This window comes from Chelonoidis abingdonii, chromosome 1, assembly GCF_003597395.2.
Source record: "Chelonoidis abingdonii isolate Lonesome George chromosome 1, CheloAbing_2.0, whole genome shotgun sequence".
NCBI lineage: Eukaryota > Metazoa > Chordata > Testudines > Testudinidae > Chelonoidis > Chelonoidis abingdonii.
Window position 1 is genome coordinate 236646456 of NC_133769.1, and position 22965 is coordinate 236669420.

General features: G+C 40.3%; 1 protein-coding gene across 2 annotated transcripts in view; it reads right to left on the bottom strand.

Moving 5' to 3' along the window:
* Positions 1-22965, bottom strand: part of WWC3 (WWC family member 3) — a 181995-nt gene that overhangs the window by 22213 nt on the left and 136817 nt on the right. For both annotated transcript variants that reach the window (XM_032779753.2, XM_032779752.2), the window contains 6 exons: positions 17354-17596; positions 14039-14128; positions 11561-12132; positions 3749-3869; positions 2175-2249; positions 834-920 (listed from right to left, as the gene is read on the bottom strand). In XM_032779753.2, coding sequence (XP_032635644.1) covers positions 834-920; positions 2175-2249; positions 3749-3869; positions 11561-12132; positions 14039-14128; positions 17354-17596 — 1188 coding nt within the window. The remainder of the gene's footprint in view (positions 1-833; positions 921-2174; positions 2250-3748; positions 3870-11560; positions 12133-14038; positions 14129-17353; positions 17597-22965) is intronic.

The following is a 22965-nucleotide window of genomic DNA, read 5'->3' on the forward strand; positions in this document are numbered from 1 at the left end:
GCTGTAGCTTTGGGGAGAGGGGCAAGAGGGGAAGGAACAAGCTTTATGATCAAGAGGCCTTATGTTATATCAAGAATCCCATTGGAATGATTTACTTTACAACAGTCATAACAATTCTACAGTACATCAACTTTCCAAAGTTTCCAGGTAAGTTCTTTGGGCAGAAATAAAACCAGACAACAGAATTTTCATGGTCCCTATTGTTTGTCATTAATTTAGAGAGATATTGTCAGCTAAGTTTCATCTGATGTTTAAAAACAGAAATATAATTTCTATATCACTGGGTAAGAAATATTGTAAATACACCTAATTATAAATGTAGGTATATGTTCTATATATTGTGGCAAAGAAATGGAAGGAAGGGATGAACTGTAATGCTATTAGACCAGATATAGAGAGACTATAATTCCTCATTCTGAAACTCTGTCAGATAATTTCTTTGTTTAAATTAGTTTATGGATTCTATCCCAAATGGTCTTTATAGCTGCAAAACCTACAGAAGTACACAGTGCTCCTGGGCTTTACAGCTGGATTATTACACTTAGTTAAGCGTCATAAATCCTTACTTATGCGAGTAAAGGTTGCCATGATTGGGCCTCCAAGAGAACTATTTCCTTAATGGTCACTTGTTAATGTCCCTGAATATTAACACAACCCTCCTCCACCCCTCAAACTAGATGGCTATCAAAATGTACCAAATTTTCATTCTTCCCCAAATACTCTACTATTTTATACAAACAGCATCTAGCCAGATTTATTACACATTTGTGGCTGGGGAACAAAATAAGCAACAATCTGTAATAAATCAGACCTTTGGTGATATTTGAGCTTACATTTTGCAGCCTTCTTTCACAACAGGACCAGTAAAGTTCTTCAACTCTAACACATGGACTAGGAGACATTCGCTTTCACCATCATGCCTGAAAAAATAAATTGGCTGAGCAAGTTAGCAGAACTCAGTATTTGGCTTGCCAAATTTGGATGGAAGAATAAAAGCGTTACAAGGAACAAAAACAGCTCTGTTTAGAATAAGATAAATCTTTTATGCTCATGGGGTTGAATGAAATTAGCTAAAACTCTGTTGATATGCAATCAACTCTGTTGATTCTGGGTATCACATTCTTATAAGAGAAACACAATTTTATTATAATACTACACTAAAGAATCTATTAGAACCAACAATATAAGAATCAAGTACTATTAAATTAAAAAAAAAAATCTCACCTCTGCTCCCACGCTGCCAACCCTCAGCTACAACTGGGGCTATCTATCCACCAAAGTTGTATTGCTTTCATTATATGGCTATAGTTAGAGCAGTACAACCACCTTAATGTAGATGAGGTTGAATCAGCATGAAGGTGTGTTATGCCACTAGAGTGATTTTCATATGAGAAGGGGAATGATCTAATACAGGGGCAAGGCACCTTTACACTGCTGTAACTGCATCCACACTAAGAGTTGCACCAGTGTAACTATGTTGATAAACGCATCTGAATGTCAGTTGCAGTTTGCCATGGTCTACATTCTTTCGCTAATTCACGCACTGTATAAATAAGAGTTAACTTTTGAAAACTGAACAAACAAGTTAAATCTATTAGATGAGATTCTGTGCTGCACCTCTTAGAGGCACAGAGCAGAACTCGCAGACTAGGTGGAGGACTGCCCTGGGGGCTGAGAGGCCTCAGACATAACAGACTTGGTGGCCTGTCTAGGTGCCCATGGCTGTCATATAGTGACAGTGAAATCCTTGCAGCAGTGTGTGCTGTGACCAGCCCTCCCTGCAGTACCAGGGCTTGCAAGGTAATACGTGGGAGGCAGCCTTAAACCTGTCTTCCACTGTGCTTTATGCCACACTAAGGGGCCAGAGAATGATCGCATGCACTGAGACAAATCTTCATCATCTTACTCACACAAGAATTGGAAACAGCTGGAAGGAGGAAAAAGTGCAGCAAACCAAGTGCTCCTTTGCCAACTAAGGTAGAGGGAACTGAATGGAACACCTGACGGTAGTATTAATATACTGCAGTGGTTGGTGCATGATGTCCAGTAAGGGCCTGGTTCATACCCACACCCAGCTACCACTGCCCTCAGTGTTCAAAGCTTAACAGATAAGACCCTAGAAGGAGAATCCTGCTGGGCAGTATCCACTGAAGAACCCAAGTATCATTACTTACAGGAATCCAACATGTATTTGTGGTTCTTCATTAGCAACAACCTCACTGTAAACAGGGTCTTCGACATCCTCATTCCTACACGGGGGGAAAAAAAAGCCAACTGTAAACCACACGCTGATTTAGAGGGGTTTATTTTATGAACAAAATGGCTATATCCATTTAACACGCAAAAAAATGGATACAAGCTTTGTGACCTGAAATATTGCAAATCAGAAAACATGGGAAAAGCTCATTAGGAAATCTAGGGTATGTCTAAATTGCAGGCAAACACCCACGGCTGGCCCACATCAGCAGAGAATTCTTTCCTGGGTGCTGGCAGGTGAGTCTTGCCCACTTGCTCAGGGTTTAACTGATTGCCATATTTGGGGTCGGGAAGGAATTTTCCTCCAGGGCAGATTGGCAGAGGCCCTGGAGGTTTTTCACCTTCCTCTGCAGCATGAGGCACGGATCACTTGCTGGAGGATTCTCTGCAGCTTGAGGTCTTCAAACCACAATTTGAGGACTTCAATAACTCAGACATAGGTTAGCGGGTTTGTTACAGGAGTGGGTGGGTGAGATTCTGTGGCCTGCATTGTGCAGGAGGTCAGACTAGATGATCATAATGGTCCCTTCTGACCTTAAAAGTCTGAGTCAGGCTAGCAGGGTTCAGCCTGCAGGACCATAAAAGCTCCAGCCCAGGCCCTGGGATCTTGTGAGGAGGAAAGGTTCCAGAGCCCGGGATCCAGCCCAAACCCAAACATATACACTGCAGTTTTATAGCTCTGCAGCCCAAGCCCAAGTCAGCTGACACAGGCCAGCCACAGGTGTATTACTGCCATGTAGACATACCCATAGCTAGGCTCCTGCCACTACAGGACATTCAGCTCTATGTTCTACAGTGGTTACACTAGACCAGTGTCAAATGATTCAAGGAATGGGCCTTCTACAGCTTCTCTGGAAAAACTATTCCACGAGATGTCACTTTTAAAATGATTTTTTCCCAGATATTCTTTCCTTGATTGCTGTTTTACAGTATTTACACACATATATATTGTTATACATCCTCCCCTTAATCATCATTTGGCCAAACTATTCATTTTAGTTTTACAATTCTCCACATAAGTCAATTATTCCTTCCCTTTAATCATTTTTGTTACCCTTCTGTTTCCAGAATTGTAAATAGTATTTTGTAAAATATTGTTTTCATGTTGATAAAATACAAATAAAATACATGATGATAGATGCTGAAGTCAGAAAGGTGTTAGGACAGGATGAAACAGCCAAAATAATTCAGTAAGAGGAAAAAGCAGCATTTTACAACTAAAAGGGAAAAAATCTTATAGGTTGTCAGGAGTGGTACAGAGGTGGAAGTGACGTACTAACACCTGTGAAAATGACAGTGGAATGGCACGTAGCCAGCCTCCATTCTTTCTAAAGCATTTTACCCTAATATTCTTACATTATAAAGTATTAGGCATTTCATGTATCCAATAAGAAAAAATAATACCTATTTTAGAAATTTACAAACTATTTTTGCAGACTTTATGTGGCAGAAAAAGGACATTTCCAATTTATTGTGCATTTATACACCTGACCTTTTGCTTAAAGCTTCAAACACGCCACTGTCACTAGCCAGTGAATAATCGGATAGACATGCTGAGACTCGCCTGGCTCGCCTGGCCGACCTTCTTGCACTGTCTTCGCGTAGAGTTACGGCTATAGCGGAGGGAAAAAATTAAAGAAAGTGTCAGGTTGAGGCAGTCCCTCACAATGCATTATATAAAAAGCAAATTTAATATCTCAAACTGCCCAAAAAACATACTGTTGATGTAAATACAATTATACATGCTGGAACATTATTGCAACTTAGAAAAATATGTAAAATGGATTGGAATTACTTTGCTGGAGAATTAAGGAAGCACGTTAATGGCTAATTTCTCCATAACAAGATAATATATAAACTGATCTCATCACTATGCAATGTATTTCTGAGAGAACTGCCATCACCAATGGGGTAAGCCTTAAACTGCCTCCACCCCAGCATATATATGCACACTATATCCTAATAGTAGGATTTACCTATTAACCATCCTTTTATAAATACATGACACACTGGAAATATCCATAATGCCTATTTCTTTTAGCCTAGCTAAAAAGGAAAGATTTAGGAAGTAATTTGCTGTTGGTAGTATGGGGTTCTTATTTGTTTTTTTTAAATATTAATTCTCCAACCACAAATCAAACTGGCTTAATCAGACCATAGCATCAGCTTCTACTTGCAGCATGAGGCACACTGTCAAAACGGATCTGAACCTGACAAGAAGAGCTGGATGACCATTTTTTTAAATTAAAAAAAAATTGAAAAATGATGAAAATGTAAAAAAAAAATTATGACATTTCCCTTTTCCCCACCCCTTATCAGCAAACTCAACAAACAAAAATAGTATGGACAATCACTTTCATATCATAAGATACACAACAGAATGTATGCAAAATAGTTTTGCATATACAAGTGAGGATTGCAGTGTAGAACCTCAAATGGGCATGCACAAGTGACAGTGCTCAAGAACTGAGTGCATATGCAAAGTTCCACACATTCAAAAGGCCCAATATGTTCTGAAATTCCATGTCTTGAGTCTGAGAGATATCAAACTATTTACTTAAGTGTTTCCTCATTGCACAGGTATCGCACATGATCTTTCCAAACTTAATTTCCTTTCCGTCAAAGGCAGAATTAAAACAGAAAGCAAGAAAGCAACTAAAAACTTTTTAAGGAAGGTGAGTAGTGAGATGTGCCATTCACAAGTGGGGGAAAATAGAAACATCATTCCCCTGTCTATCCATGCTGAGATATTTCAAGGGGTGGTTTTGAGGTGCATCAAACTGCAACAAACAACCCTTTAAGGCAACTGGTTTTTTTGCACATGCATGGATGGTAATGGACAGTATATTGGAAAAAAAATGATTAAAGCATACAGCCTATTACGATGAAGTACATAATGTATATCCAAGACAAACAAATAGCACAATTAATTAATAAGTGCATTCTAAGGATTATTTTAATGAATGCCAGTAAAACATTAATATTCATGAAGGATATTGTGTGCAAAGGGCTAGCACACCGCTGGGCATACATGATGCACAGGCCTTGGGCAGATCCTCTGCACTAAGGTGAATCTCAGCCCCTTTTGAGTGTAATATGAAGAGGGCCATAACGCCACGCTCACGAAAGCCTTCAAATTACTACTGCATGTGCGCAGCTACTGGTTTTCAAATATCAGTACCTGCTGTCACCAGAAAACTTTGGCTGGGATTAAATTAATCATGTTTTTCAAGCTTCTACTGGACAACTTCATGACAGCGTTGAGCTGTCACCTAGATCAATGGCTCTCAACCAGCACTACATGTACCAGTGCAGGTACACAGAGGTCTTCTAAAGGGTACATCAAGTCATCAAGATATTTGCCTAGTTTTACAACAGGCTATGTAACAAGCACTAGCTAAGTCAGTACAAACAAAAATTTCATATTGACAATGACTTGTTTGTATTGCTTTATATACTATACACTGAAATGTGAGTACAGTATTTATATTCCAACTGATTTCTTTTCCAATTGATTTCTTTTATAATTATATGGTAAAATGAGAAAGTAAACAATTTTTCAGTAATAGTGTGCTGTGAAACTTTTGTATTTTTATGTCTGGCTTCATAAGCAAGTAGTTTTTAAGTGAGATGAAACCTGGGGGTACAAAAGACATCACACTCCTGAAAAGGGTACAGTAACCTGGAAAGGTTGAGAGCCACTGACTTAGATGACTTACTTCATTGGAAGCCTGATATACGTTACAAACTCAAACGTTAAGAAAACAATGTATTTTGAGACTTGCAAAAGGTGAAAAGACCTGTGCAGAATATAGAATTCAATCAACTAGATCAGGGGTCAGCAACCTCTGGCACGCGGCTCGCCAGGGTAAGCACCCTGGCAGGCCGGGCCAGTTTATCTGCCGCATCCGCAGGTTTGGCCGATCGCAGCTCCCACTGGCTGAGGTCTGCTGTCCCAGGCCAATGGGGGCAGTGGGAAGCCATGGCCACCAAATCCTTCAGTCCACGCTGCTTCCCGCAGCCCTTTGGCGAGCCGCATGCCAGAGGTTGCCGACCCCTGAACTAGATGCAAGAGGATCCAAGTGTTTGCCTTTGTGGACTGATAACAAGCCATGTCTACCCTCCTCCAAATCTAATGTTTCTAGCTAGCTATATCTACCTGGGAAATTTTGACCTTCAATCAGGAGTGTCCCAATCTACTCCTAAATCAGCAAAAGTGGCTTTGAGCTTGAAGAAAGAATTAAGCTCTCCAGGATCATTGGTTCTCATCTCAATTGTCCAGTAGAGATCATTATGCAACACAATGCATTTCAACCTTACCAAAAATACAAGCAAACTTCTCAGCTCCAGTTAATTAGAGGAAGCAAAGGACTGAAGAAACGAAATTCAAACTATGATGATGTTTGCATAATACCCCACTATGAGGCCTTCAGGATGCTGCGTGACATTTTTTTTTTATGCTACTCATTTTATTTTTTGGTTTGTCTACATGAAAAAGTAGCATCAGCATAATTTGAGGTGTGAAATTAAAGTAGTACATTTTAACCAGTGCAAAAGGCTGAATGGACACTCTTATTTTAGTATAAGAACATCTTACTTTGGATTAGTTCAAATCAATAAGGAACAGTTTCAGCTGGATTGATATAAGCCACTTTTACAACACAATAAAGAGTCCAAAGAGCCTTTTGCACCCATGTAACTGTATCAGTTTAAACACCAACTCAAGTTACACTGGTGCAATTTTTCACTACATGGATGGCTTGTGTGGATATAGGAGATGAAAGTAAACCCTGTAACTATGATAGGAACTTTGCAAGGTCTCTGCTTTGGCTGTCATCTTTTGGAATCTGTCCAGAGCAAAAAATTGATCTCAAAATGCAACATGGTAAAGTCATGAAAAAGTGTTGTAACAACAATGTAGCAATTTACTAATGTTTTTCTTGCTATCTGGAGGCCACGGAAACACCTGATAATATTAGGAAAATCCCACAGAATTTGGGAGAGGTGGCAAATGTCAGAACATGCCTTTGACTAGAAAATCAACATGAAAAATAGCTTGACAACCAGAAAGTAACATCAGGTTTTGGATTTCATGTAATGGGATTTACCACAGGTTTTAGTCAAACAGAGTTGGAAACTGAAAAGTTTTATTTAAAATAAAATTTGGTATTTCTAGTGTAGAGGCAGCATCTTATCTCTTCTAATTTACTCCTTATCTTAGAAATTTGGATATGAAATACTGACCTACATTTTCAGAAATGACTCGATTTTGGGTCAGCTGATATGCCTTAAACGGACGTGGTTTCAGAAAGTTCTGAGAATCTACTATCTAAAAAAGTGGACTTTTTAAGGTGTCTCAAACTAGCTGTTAAATAACCAAGGAACGAAAATCACCAGCTATTTTTGAGAATGTAACCCGTGTTTCATGAACTTGGACTTTATGCATCAGCTCAAAATGCATTTTAATAGCAGAGTTAAACTGTCTCCAGAAAATAAACTTATAATGGGGACATAAATAGACTCTAATCTGCAATGGCACTGTTGGGCATTATCAAGATATAATAAAGCTGAAGCTTACAGAAAAGTTTTTCTGAGAAGTCATCCGCAGCCATAAATACAATGTTTAGCGGAAATAGCAAAAACTTAAGTATCCCATGATGATTAAACATATATATTGTGATACCTAAAATCAAATGTAGCTCAGCCACCCTCTTCTCCACATGCAAGTCATACAGAACATACACACTACACACAAAAACACGCTAAGCATTACAGGCAAAACCAGCATAAGTAATTCCAGGTTCACTTACAGTTAATTTTTCTGCAGTGCCGCATGAGAAACAAGATACAAAATGAAAAGCACATGGTGATAAATCAATTGTTCAATCTATGCCAATGCTTTTTATGCAAAAGATTATTTAGACATTAATAGAAACTATATACCTAAATAATTGTATTTGGATCTGAATTTTCCTCAAGTTTGGCAATGTTTGGAGCAAGGATTTTAACTTGGCCCATTGTAGAGATAAGGGCGAGCTGTGACTTTTGGATCTAAATCCAAACTTCCCCAAAGTTCAGGGTTGTAGATATGGATTCTCTCTTTGGATCCCTCTTTACAAGAAAGCAAAATATTCCCTCTATATTTAAATTATATAACTTAAACTAACAAAATTAGTGATGGAAATTCTTTAAATTAAAATTCACAGAAGAGGAGACAGGAAAAAATGTAAAAGTTGAAAAACAATGTTCTATTCAGATATGATTTCTTCCCCCCTGTGATCTTTGTAAGCCTCTTCCTGCAAGTGAGTTGAATTCCATGGCTCAGTCAGGTTTTGTACACATCATGAAGTCACCACATATTTTAGCACAATTCTTAGTATATTCTCAGGAGAGATGCCAGACTGGAGGAGCAGCAGAGGTGCTGGTCCACATTTTGGTGCATAAACAAGACATTGTGTGAAGAAATCTTGCACACTGGCTGCACACAGTAAACAAGGGACTGTTGGCTCCTCCCCCACTTCCATGAGTAATAAAGTTCATCAAAATTACTACACATTTTATTTTATTTGAATATTTAAGAAAGTTGTTTGCAGTGTTGTCAGAATTACAATTTGTTCCCTTTGCATTATGCCACGACACCAGTAGGTGGCAGCAACCAAACGCTTTGCACAAGAACTTAAAATCATAAAGCTAGCTCTAAGTCCCAGAGTTCCAATCTGTGGTATATGCTCCATCAGTTCACTTCATTGGTTCACATACCACCTGAAGAACTGTTGTGAACTTTGAGAAATGCTGCTTGAAAACAGCCGCTATGAAACAGAATGCAAACTATCCAAGCCAGTCAATTTACAGAGTGCAAAAGAGTCAAGAGCCTCGGCAAGAAATGTGAAAGGGGAACCATTTTTTACTAAATAATTGTTTTAAAATTCACACATTAAAAGCAGCTTAAATGAACACCACCAGAAATCTTCGGCCTTGTACTGTTTTTCTACTTCCAGTGTAAACACTGCACGCTATACAAAGAGAAAAAATAGGTGAACACAGTGCAACAGGAAGCACTCTAGTGACAAAAGCAGAAAAGAATGTTTAAATGAAAGAAAAGAGAAGACAGGAAAGAGAACTTCATGGGGTGGGAAGAAGAGTATAACTGAAGCAGCATCCCAGCTCCATTACAGCCTTCCTTATCTCAGCACTCAAATCAGGTCTTCATTTCTAAGAACTACGTATAGCTAGGGACTTACTAAATTCACAGCCATGAAAAATGCGTCATGGACCTTGAAATCTGGTCTTCCACACAAAATCTGGTCTTTTGTGTATTTGTACCTTATACTATACCATATACTTTTACCCTATGCCTTCAGAGCTGGACGATGAGAGAGTGCTGGCTGCTGGCTGGGCCCCCAGTTCTGAAGGCAGTGCAGCCGCCAGCAGCAGTGCAGAAGTAAGGATGGCATGGTATGAACGCATCTGCAAAATTTGTTATTTATGCAGTGACCAACCCATGAAAAATGTGTGATTTCTCTGCGATTTAATATAGCCCTACTCATATTCAATTTGTGATCCACTATAGCCTGCATTACCTTTTCACCAACGCTACCACCTAGCCAGTTATTCCCGATTTTGTGGTTGTGCATTTGATTTGTCTTTCCTAAGTAGTACTTTGCACTTGTCTCTATTGAATTTCAGACCAATACTCTAATTTGTCAAGGTTTTTTTCTATTCGAATTCTGTTCTCCAAAGTACTTGCAAACACTCAACATCTTGGTTTCATCTGCAAATTTTATAAGCAGTCCATTATCCAAGTGAGAAATAAAAATATGGAATAGTATCAGACCCAGGACTGACCCACACAGGACCTCACCAGATACGTCCTCCCAGTTTGATAGCAACCATTGATAACTACTCTTTGAATATGATCTTTTAACAAGTTCTATACCCACGTTATACCAATTTAATCTATACCATATTTCCCTAGTTTACTTAAGAGAATATCATGTAGGACTATGTCAAAAGCCTTATTAAAATCAAGGTAGACCATATCTACAACTCTCCCCTCTTTCCCCCCACAATTCACTAAGCCAGTAACTCTGTCAAAGAAAGAAATTAGGTTGGTTTGGTCTGACTTGTTCTTCACAAATCCATGATGACTTTTCCTTATAACCCTTGGACCCTTTAGGTATTTAATAAATTTGTTCCAGTATCTTTCCAGGTATTGAAGTTAGGCTAACTGGTCTATAATTCCTCAAGTGCTATTTGTTCCTCATTTTGAAGGCAGGTACTATGCACATCCTTCTCCAGTTCTCTGGCACCTCACCCATCCTCCATGAGTTCTCAAAGACAACGGGTAATGGTTTATATATGGGGAGCACCCATAATGAATGATCTATTGTGATCATTTGCAATACAAGTGGAATAGTACCTATTTCAGTACAAATGGTATATATTTCTGAAAGTGTGTTGTGGTAACCACAGATTTTAGAGTAGAGTTACTGTAAGAATAACTGCCGCTCCCCTCCTATACTTCAAGATCTGGAAATCCCTAATAGTCTCAACCAGCTCACTTGTTTGTCTTCCCCCTAAACTCCTGTATGTGTGTCAGTTCATGTAAACAGAATAGGTGCCGGGGAGCACCCATTCACCCCAATTCTGGCCGAAATAACATTCACATATAGACATTACATACCATGCACACACAAATCAAGGCATACAGTAACGCCATAGACTTACAAGCCAGTTGTGTTTGCCTGCCTCATACAGTTGCATGCAATCTGCACGAACCAGGCAGATTTAAAAGGGGTAGCTACTGCTGTTACTTGTGTTCTCTCATTGTTTGTTCCTAGTTCAGACAGTTCACGTTGCATCCCCTTGTCCCTCCATCAAACTTACTGCTATTACTAAGTGTGTTTGGCACACAGAGAGAAGTGATATCAGCTGGCACAGTCTAAGACTGTTCAGGTTCTCTCATTCAGGATTTTTCCTAAAAGGTAAATACGCAGGCCTTTTTTTTTTAACCAACAAAATTGGCATATTTTCAGAAAAGTACTGAAGTTTCCATTAATAATTTATGTTAAAGTCTAAAAAAATTACTACATATAAAACATTCTCTGCACTTCACCTTTGAACAAAAAAATATTTTAGTTAACATCAGCTGTATAATTGTTTAAAAAATTAAATTAAAAGAAGAAACTGAACTGATAGCAGATGTATATCTTCTATTATAATGCCATGCTTACATTTTTCCTGTGTTTTTCATTATCCCTTGAAGATTAGTGAGATAAAATGGTAATGAAGAAATCAAACTCACCTCCACCAGTTTGGATGTTTGCCAGCTGTGGTCCCATTTCTTGCAGTCCTTCATCATCCACGGGGTAAGCAGACACCTGTGATGAAGTTGTTCCTTGGGCATCATCACCCAAAACCGAGGCCTGAGCTCTGCGCATTTCTAGGGCTCCTACACCCGCTATCTCCTCAAATCCTTCTGACATCTGGGCAAGTGGAGAATCCCGAGAAGCAGAAAGGAAGGGGGTGTCCAGAGGGGAACTTGGAGGGGACAATGATGACAAGGAGGACCGTGATGACAGGGATGCCAGGGATTGAGGAGTATCCAAGGACCTCCTTTGTTTACTGAAGTTACAATGTCCAGTGGAATCAGAGTACTGCACATCTTTACTGAGTGAATCAAATGGAATCAGGTCAAAGCGCAGATGCTGTGCATAGTCAGTAACACTGTCTGATTTGTCATACTGTGGGAGGCCATAGATGTCCGTGAAGCTGACAGAGCTTAGAGACCCTCTGCTGGACGCCAGTGATCCTCGGCTGGATGCCAGTGATCCCCTACTGCTGCCAGAAGACATTGTGAGGGTGCTAGCAGATAAACTAAAACAGAAAAAGATCCAATAATATATGAATTATATAGCTAGGAACACAGCATAGATAGAAAAATAACAACTCACATTAAAGTAGAGGTTTTCACATGCATTCAGCATTGTAATACTTAGGTTAAGGGCCATCTTTCTTCTCCTCCCTTGCCTTTAGGCTAAAGGTGATGAAAGTATAAATGAGAACCAACTTAGGTCAGCATGTCTAAAAAGGAGAAGTGGAGCAAGAAAATCACATCCCTTTCCTCAAATCAGCAGATGGTTCTCTGTGGGTTTTGGTGGAAAAGTGGCCAGAGAGAGAGAGGACTGGTGAGGAAAAGTCATAGATTCATGGAGTTTAAAGCTAGAAGAGACCATTAGTTCTCTAGTCTGAACTCCTGTGTATCATAAGCCATTATATTTCAATCAGTTGCTTCTGAACTGAGTCCAATAACTTGGTTCAAGAGGTGGGGGACATCAGCAGAACAAGGGAACAGTCACTCTATACAGCTTTATATCCAAGCAAACTCACAGAATTCCCATTTGAAAAGCTTGTGGGAGCTTTCAAGTTGCAATTTCAGCACTAGCCCCATTCCTCTGCCACTCTCCAAATGTGGAGATAAGAGTATAGCAGCTGGTAAAGTGTGAACCAACAGGAGCTAGGCTCCTGCAGGTGGTGTGCTGGTGAGGTAAGGAGTCCTTAAGAGCCATCCCAAGAGGCTGATCCCTCGCGGAGATGCTCTCAACCCTGTAGGATTTTTCTGTAGATCTCAGAACATCTTCATGTTTAGAGGGTGACATCCTCTGTCTCCTCCATAGCATGCAAACCCCTACTCTGTGTAACTTGGAATGTCAGAGTAGCGAATCTCTTAGAACCTTCCAAGCACATTTTATCCTCTTGCATTTTCTCTCTCTCTCACTTCTGACTACTCCGTTTACCCTTTTATGCCAGAAATGGACCCTCTCTCTCTTCAGAGTTTGGGGGAGGGGGGGAGGTTGGTTGAACTGTGGGTAACAGTAGTGGTTGTCTTGCTGCTGTTGCCACTGTACTCATGTTTTTCCTCCAGCTGAAAATTGTAAGATTTGCATAAAACTGGCAGATTGGAAAGAGACAGTTCTGATAGTGGATGCTGGGAAGGTGCATCACTACCTTTTCTGTTTCTTCTTAGCCCAAACTCCAGTGCATCAAGTGCCTATTGTTTCTTCTTTGACATCCCTCCTCAAAATTACCTTCTCCCACAAAACATAGACCATGTTCGTAAAATGCTGCCTCCCTGATTATATATTGACTCTCCATTTACCTTCCTCTTGTCACCTAGGAGTTGCATGTCTGATTTGTACTGTCTATTTATCCTGTCTTCTGTGTTGTTTTCTGCTACAGCACCAGAGACCATCAATGCTTAAGAAACAAGCAATCACTAATATGGGCTTATGAATGACACCCTGAATATAACTGAATTTTCTGTCTTTTGTCATGCGTAGTTTAAAGGCTTAATCTTGTTTGTGTTTAATTTTTTATTTAAAAACAAAAACAATCATAAAACGGGTTCAGCTGTATTTCTCCTTTCCACATATTATACAGACAGATCTCTCTAACTTTCAAACCAGGCAGTCCTGATAGCTATTATTAAAAGTGAAAAATCCTTTTCTCCTTTTTAATAACACTCTATCCAAACCACTGAATTTACGACACATTAAATACTTTGCTGAACTGCAAGCTGTGAATGCCTTTCAGTGCCCAGAATGTACTTAAAGAAAACAGATCAACACAGTAGGAACCAATGCCCATCCTTTACTTATATTACAAGCATACAAAAGTAGTATGAAAAAGTAAAATGGTCTGTTCTGTTTGTATTTCTACTTTTTTCCTGTTGAATTCAAAATTTATTAAAATTTTTTAAAAATATTTTATCTAAAGAACTCACCTTTTTAACTGGGAATGTAAATAGGAAGCTAAACGAGTAGCTTCTTCCAGCTGCAAAAGCAAACAATTTCTCTTCTCCTGTAACAGTATCCTATAATTAAAAATTGCAATTATTATTTTTCTTCTTTTGTTTATATTGCAGTAGTGCTCAAAATGTGCTAAGAGCTTTCCAAACACAGAAGAAGAGACACTTCTTGTTGTATTGGGAGTAAACAATGACTCCTTTTTTAACAACAGAATTAGTTCACTTAGGGCAATACACAGTGTTGCCATGACAGAACTCCCATTGAGAGCACAGGAACTGAGAGCTTTATATAGCACTTAGAGAACTGCAGTAACCGAGGAATAAGGAACCAAAAGAAAACACAAGAGCTATGGTGGTGAAGGTATATAACAGAAATTGCCAAGGCCAACCATAAAGGTACCTAAGCTGACATGTAAGAGGCAGGAGCAGCTGATTAAAAACAGTAAGACTTCTTTTCTTCCTGGAGGAACTATCATAGCTCAAGTAAAACAGAGAAAACTGTCACTTAACTGTACTTTGCAGGAAAAAGTACGTGGAAGTACATCAAATACCCATACAGATTGAAAGTCAAACTTCAAGAGGAAAAATTTTTTTGGGGAACTTTTGTTCTGTTAAGCAGTTTAGCACCAAACTCTGTGATCCTGGCTTTCATTCAGATATACTGTGGCAGAAGTGGAGTAAGGAACCATGAGGAAAAAGGATAAGTATCGAACTGACCTTCAAGTAATGCACCAAGAGTGAATTTACTGTAGTAAACTGTAATTGTAATTTTTTAATGTTTGTTAATATATTTCTTGTATTGTTCTCCTTCAAACAGAAGTTAGTTTAACATTTTAAATGCTTCTATGATAAAAACTTCTTTCTTCTTGAGGAAAAAGTGACCATTATTGTTTCTTTACCAGACAAAAGCAAGTAGCCAAATTACTCAGCATTACTACCCGAACACAAACGGAGTCGTCATAACTTTGCCTGTACTATATGCTTGTAAGGTACCCTGATTACATTTTGAAACTATTAAACTTTAGTTTAAAAGTGTGCAGCATTTGTTCCAATCCCTCCATTTAGTCTCTACCAGTTCTCTATGTTTTTTCTGGAGTTTTAGTCGTTTACCTCCAAAATTAAAACCTTTCACTCCACAGATTAAAATCAGGGGGATAATTTGTTTTGTTTCTTGGCATATTATTAGCATAATATGTCTCCATGCTGCAGCCCAGACCTGATACTTCCTCAGTCCTCAAGGCTCCCAAGCTGGCTGATATTTGGAATGCAGGGAAACAAAGGGGTGGGTGTCCAGAGCTCTCTGACTTAGCCAAGGGCAGTGTTTCTGGCTCCAAAGAAAGTCCCATCAAACCCTCCTTGACTGGAAAAACAGTTAATAAGATGCAGGGGTTTTGACAGAGAGGGTAGTATAGGGGAATCTTTTGGATGAGTGAAATTAAAAATTAAATGTTAGCTATAATATGAGTAGTTAAGACTATTTAAGAAAAAAGAAAAAGCGACCTACTCTACACAGCATAATCTTGAAGCCCGTGTAGTTCTCTGTATGAGTTTTAAGTTATGCTAGCTCTTTGTGTGCTTAACATTACATTTTAAAACCAGTAACAACAGAACTCTTATTAAATGTGCTTAAACATCAACCCTTTTTTGCAAGCTGGGGGAAGAAGGGGGATATGGAAGGAGATCCTCCAATGATAAATGTTTTCTGTCTCCGACAGACAGAATAATTAGTCTAGTCCTGGTGGTGTTCTCTCTATTATAAAAAATACAGCATCCTTAAATATTGTGCTAACTTTTGCTCAATTTCTTGCTAGAATCTGAAATATCACATGTCACCCTGGAATGTTGGTTTCCACAGCACGGACTACGACATGGAAAAAGAGCTTGCTCTTTTTGCCAGCACAGTATGTGCTACCTAACATGAGATCCCAAAAACAACAAATAAAATTTACTACACTGCAGTGTAAAGTGAACTCCCTTCTCTGTCATTTTCTAGGCTGGAGTGCCAATATTGCAAAAATCACAAATAATGTCATACAAAACATCAACTGTATTTATTTAATCAGCTGTGAATTCTCTATCACCATTTGGATTTACTGCCTGAAGTAACCCTGTTCAAGCCAAATAGAGTTCTACAAACTCGGATATGGGGCCATTTTCAATTATTTATAAAGATCAACTTAATCAATGTAAGTGTTAATGTTTAGACAAGATTGTATTAATATTGCTCAGTGTAGTGCCCTCAAGTGTCAAAGTTGACTTTTTTTCCATTAATTCATGTCTCAACCTGTGACAAAAACCAAAAGAATGCACAGAAAATCTGGAAAAACCTCTCAGAGATGCTAGCTGCTTGCATGGAAGAACTAAGTGGGTAGAAATATTTTCTCTGATGTAAGAAAAAAGTTCACCATAAAGCTTAGCAGCATTATTAGAGTATTAGGAGAAATGAGTTTTAGACAGAAGCTCTGTCCCTAATTGGAGGCATTTTATAATATTGCACAGTTTATTGACATACTTGACCAGAATTCTAGTCTGTCCCTTAAATTCAGTGACAATTTATGGCACCTTGAAATGAACAATACTTCCCCCAAGTGAAGAATGTTTTCATTTTCTAATAACAGAGAGCTTCATATTGGTTTTAGATACACAAATTTTTTATATAATATACTCAACAAAATCTTAGGGCCACATTTGGGTCCAGCCAACTGTACACTGCACAGGTCAATGGGAAAGAGATGTGTACAACTGCAGCATAAAGGTCATCTTTAAACTTCTGAGTCCTGAGGCTACTGCTGTGTGCTGGGCTGGTCTCTGTGTTCTGATGTCTCTGCTGTTTCTGGGGACTGACCTCAATCACTCTAACTTAACCCCAGGTGCCAACCAGCTATCCCCATCATCTCGGGTCACCATTGTTTGGGTTCCCCTTCATCCTGAGTAGCTCAATGGCGTGTCTTTGCAGCTCAGAGCTTTTCCAAAGATAAGTGAAAAACTGACATGATTCTTATCAGTTCTGCTGCACTCTTGGGGTCTGAATAGGAAAAGGGAAAGTGACTAGTCTTGTCAATTTTACTCTAATACCGCTTACAGGAAAGCTTTCAGAAGATTGGATCTAAACAGTGGCATGGTCAGGAAGGGCTGATTGGGACCCCAATCCCTTTGTAGGCAAAGTGCACAAATAACCACTGTAGCGCTTTGATCTCATATAAAGCTGGTAAACTGCATCAGCTCTTCACTTGGAATCTATGCAGCTGCATCCTATGGTAGATAAGAAAATAATTTGTTAAGTCCTCAAACCTTTCAGTGGCCCCCTGAGCAGAACTGGCCCGAGCCTGCTGAATTTCATCCTCCAAGCGCCTTTTTTCTTCCTCCAAACGTGCAATGTATTCTGGGGATCGTCTCTGCTGACTGATGAGCTGCAGTTCCTGAAGGAGAGCTTCTTTCTCCTTGATGAGCTGAAGACGGTCCCTGTCCGCCTCAGCCATTCCTGGCCAAGATTCATTATCTAGCAAGGCCAGCTGCTGCTGTATATTGGAAACTCTTGGGGGGAAAAAATGAGAGCATGCATAAGAAATAGATAAGTAACACGGAAAAAAAAACCACTGTGGAATAACTGCTGAGGAAAATCACTCCCAGACCACTAGCACTTAGCTACTTTTATTCTTAAAACTATTTGTATATGTGAAATAAACCACAAAAACTTGCAAGCATACATTTATGGTCTCATATAAGTGAATATGTTCAGATCTATAGCTTAACATCCTTAACTTACACATACACCCCATTATGTTGGGCATTTAAAAGATACTTAATGACTTCTGCCACATGGTACTATATATGTTGCAGACAGATTCAAAAGATGCCGTAAGGATACAACTGGGGAGTTTACTCTCAGCTTCCTCTCTTTGTTGGCTTTAAATTAGATCCTAATTTACATCTGAATTTTTTTTAAATAGCAAACGAAGAATTAACAAAACTAATCATCACAACTATCATAATTAATTAGAGTTGACAATGTCTGCCATGATATTTTAGCAGTTTTGAGCTGCTACAATTCATATTATAAAGATATTATAAAGATGTGGGAATAACATTAATATTTTTAAGATGACTAGATGCAGTTAACATGAAACTCGTTGGCTGCTGTTACAAGGAAGCAGTGAGTGCTGTTTGTGTAGCCTAAGAAACTGCCTTCTATTCAGAAGGAAGTAGTCCCCTTTATTTCTTATTCTCCCCAGTCAGAATTTTGGGAATGCTTTGAGCCATCAACAAGTCCCACAATGTCTAGAGCCAAGCTTTTCTCCAAGTGACTGTATATCATTCAGCTAGGAAAAGTCTTTAAGGGGCAGAAAATATTTGGCACTCCATGACTGACAACTCAAGGACAGGAATGAATAAGTCAAGTCCAAAAAAAATATGGGGCTGGAGCAGAACAGTTGCCGCCAGGAGCAGCCATTATACAAGTACTACTGGGAAGAAGCCAAGCCCGCCCAGTCCCACCAATCCAACAACTTATTTCTTTTGTCTGAAAACAAAACACAAGCTGTAACAGCCCATCCGCAAACCAAGAATTATTCAGGAGAGTACCTCAGTCTTAGGGTGGTATGGTGACGGTCAGAAGTAGAAATGAACACACTTATCTCGAATATTAAGAGTTGAGGAATGCAGAAGTCATGGAGTTTATTTGCATAAACACTACTCCCCTCTACAGCGGAGTTCTTTTTGAGTTTCCTAACAAATCAAGTTTTCTTAAATTTAAACTCAGTTTGAACAGTTTCCTTTTTGCTTCTTTTTCACTCTGACATGCCTCTGAACATCCTCATTTTACCCAGGTCTGGAAGACCCAAATTCCCATGATCTCAAAGGCCTAAAGGGACAAAATCTGCCAACCACACTAAGTCTGTGGACAAAACTGTCAGCGTAAGCTGTGCTGGCCAACCTCCAGTGTAGATGCAGCTATATCAACAGAAGAATGCTTCTGTTAACATAGTTAGCTTTGTTTGGTAAGGTGGCATTCCTACACTATCCCTTCTGTCAGTGTAAGCTGCATCTACGCTCAGCGGTTGTGCCAACATAGCTATGCAGTGTAGATACAGCCTAGGGGTGGCAGAATCCGGTCCTAATTTTGTAAAGCCAAACAATTTTGATAGATAATTAAACAGAAAAATCTCCTGACACTGAGGTTTGTCCATCACTTCTGAAAACATGTCAGTTTTAAGTTTATGTATATGTAACTGGAGACGGCAGGAATACAGAATCAGGGTTAGTGCCCCTCAGTGGGACTATTTACCTACGCAGAGTTTCTAGGATATGACCTGAAAGTTAAAATTGAAAAAGTCTAGCCTATATTGTAAAAATAGCTTAAAATAATTAAGACACAAAAAAACCCAAGAGATCTTTTTATTTTAGAGTGTGAACAAAAATTCTTCAAAGCTATATGATAGTATTTGTTTTTTTTATATATATATATATACACACACACACACACACACACACGTGTGCGACTGGATAGCGTAGTGGTTAAGAGCGCCGCCCTTTGATACGGGAGACCGCCCTTTGATACGAGAGACCGGGGTTCAAATCCTGGTTGGTACCCAACTTTCCCGTAGGGGTCCTTGGGCAAAATGCAGAAAGTAGCCCCTCAACTCGCTTCCATCTGCACTCCTACCTCAATATCATGAGAGTGTGACACGCAACTAGAGAGCATGCCGCTCGATGAGTGCCCGGATAACGAAAGGTCCGCGCCAGATATTGAGGAACAGACAATCTGACGATAAGTGGGCTACTGGAACAACCATTTCATGACGAGACAAAGAGAACCTGGAAGTTGAGGAATCTATTACAACAGTAGACCTAATGAGAGGGATATATGAAACGTATGAGAGGGACTGATGGATCGGACAAAAGATCTTCAATGTCCACACTTACTGACAAAACAGCTAGTTGTACCCCAACTGCTTCAACATAGTAAAGCAGAGCTCTCTCACGCTGTAGATAGACCAACTCCACATACATCCAGACTCATGAAGACCTGGAAGAACAAGGGATGTGCAGCCCACACCTGAAGCTGAAACTTCACTGCCACCCCTCCGATGCAGAGCACAGCAGCTGATTGAGGCATAGAGATCATGGAAGAACTAGCTACAGTCAAATCCTCAAGACCGATACCAAGGCTCGTGGAATAGGATAGTATAAAGATGCCAATAGAGCCCTCATACAATCCCTACTACCACATAATCAAACAATGAATGGTATAGCTACAGATCCTCGTGTAATCCGAGAGCTGGCTAGCACATCAAGAGAACAACAGTATGTACCCACCTGGGAAAATGAGTTGGAGGATAGATCAAGGCAATCTTCGGAGAGAATAGTTCAGCTGGTGAAACTACAGAAGGGGTAAGATTAAGGATAAGACTCGCTACTGAAAAGAATACTCAAGGACGTGACTCCATCTGAAGCCCTAGAGACTGCTAACAAAGGCTACAGACTACAAGCTCCAGGCTACCTAGAGATACACTAGAGAGCAGAGCCAAAAAAGTAAATGTCCCTGTTCTCCAAAGAACCTCAAGTGTACCCCAATGCAGTGCACATAACACAACAACAGCAGAGCCACCAGCAGCACAGAAACTGACACGTACTGAAGAACATATGGGAGAGAGAAACTCATAACACCAGGTGCAAAGTGCTGCAGGACCTGAGAACGTAGCACAGCAATCTCCCAGAAAGAAACCAGTCACCATCACAGTAGAAGAGACATCACAGCGGGTCAAGAACATGAAGAGCTGGACAGCACCTGGACCAAGACATGATCTCACACCTAACTGGCTAAAGAAACTAACGCAGTGCATGAACGCTAGCAGCACAGATGAACCAGCTGCTAGCAGCAGCTCCCACCCAAATGGCTAACACAAGGAAGGCAGTGCTGATCAGAAACAACCCCTGCCAAGGGACAGACACGTCCAACTACCGGCCAATAACCTGTCCCTCCAAACTAGAAAGTTTTCCTATCAGCATCACAGCTGCCAAGCTACAGGATCCACATGGCCATACTATAGCATCAGCTCAAGAAGGCATTTGGGAAACAACACCAGAGGCTCAAAAACACGCAGTGCTGCATAGATAGGAGCGAGTCCACCCAGAGACTCAAAGTCCTAGACAGACCGAATCTGATCTCTACAGCACTGGGTTATTGGACTAGGTAAAGCTTACGAGCTCAAAGCCGCTATCACGTGGAATCTGTGAATGTCGTGTGCCGTTCAGCATGAGTCTGCACTAAATTGTTATATAAAGTCAACAGACACTTAAGGACCTTCCTCAAGAACTACCAATGTCAGGGTTATCACACCATATATTGAAGATAACTTCAGTAGCCGCTTGCACTAGATATCTCTATTCAGATGAGTAGAACCCACTGATCACCAGTGATGCACTGTCCCGCTTGCTGGTTCTTGCTAAAGCTTTATGAATCTCTCACCTCTCCTCTCAGGCCTAGTAATCACAAGGGATGATACGGGTACAGGTTCAGGAGTGGAACTACCATCTCAGCACCCGTCACTTTACATCGGATGACATCAACTTGTATGTAAAAGATATGACGTTGACATACACTCGTCTAATCACTCCGCCCGATCACGATGTGAGGATGAGCGGGTGATGTCATTCGACTTGGAGAACTGGCGGATGGTAGTACAAGAAGCGAAGTTACGTCAAGACTAGTGGGTGGACTCAGCTGCCGACCAACACAATCAGACATCACAGAGACCACCTTATCAAGTACCGTTATATGGCTGATCGACACAGTCATCATAGGATAACCATTGAGGAGGAAGGCGCAAGGTATAGAACTACGCAACATCCAGATTCATCACCAAGTGGTAATAAGACAGTTCCTCAAGAAGCATTCTCCAGTGGTGGCGTGAAGATACAAGATCCATGCATTCAGACTGCGCATTATCCGCCCTCCGTGTCACTCCAGTATACCCTGTCATCGAATTAGTGAGCCTGCCAATGGGTGTGGGACTATGGAGAGCTGCGATGTTGAAAACCCGGGAAGCCTCCTCACAACGGCCTCGGAGGTATCCACCCCAACTCTGATGTGACTCCAGAGACTGTATACCATGCCGGAATAAGCGGCGAGCTTGAGTACGTTAGTAGCGTCTCAAAGCCACTGTTCTCTGGACAGATATCAACCTGTACTACAATCCAGGAATGTTGTGTACATCAGTAAGATGCCCCCAAAATGAGCTGCTGAGGGATGATCTGGAGGCAGCACGTCAAGATCAATGTGAGTGACAAAGACCCAAGCGAAGTGCCTATGGCAAGATACATAGACTCGGGCATGGATGACATCGACAGATAGTGAGTGGCTGACCATTGGAAATCCGACCAGTGCTGGCGATGGACTGAGACTAAAGAGATCACACTGAAGAAGGCAACTGATATAGCATGACAGGAGAGACGCATGAGCACAGATCATTGAAGCAGGGTTACACCATATGAGGACCAAGTGCAGACTGTGCAGAAGGCCTCAGAGACAGGTCCAACACATAGGGCAGATGTAAGCATTGCGGCAACAGTATACCATACTTGAGCACAAGCAATTGGCTGGCCAAGTTGTTGTAACGAGAACATACTGACGACGTCGTATGGGCCTAACCTCTCCAAGACTAGATGGAGATTCCACATGTACGTTGTGTGGATATGCTAGGTCTAAGATTCTGTGGGACTCTCTGAGTCCCGACCGGACAGAGCAGGTACTGGCCAATGCAATCCAGACTTATGGTAATAGACTCAAATGAACGCAGAAGCGTACTAGCTGTTGGTGATATGATTGAGTATGCAGTGCAACATGTGACCAGCAACACTCAAGGAAGATGAATATGTAGGAAGATATACCATTAGTACGGGGC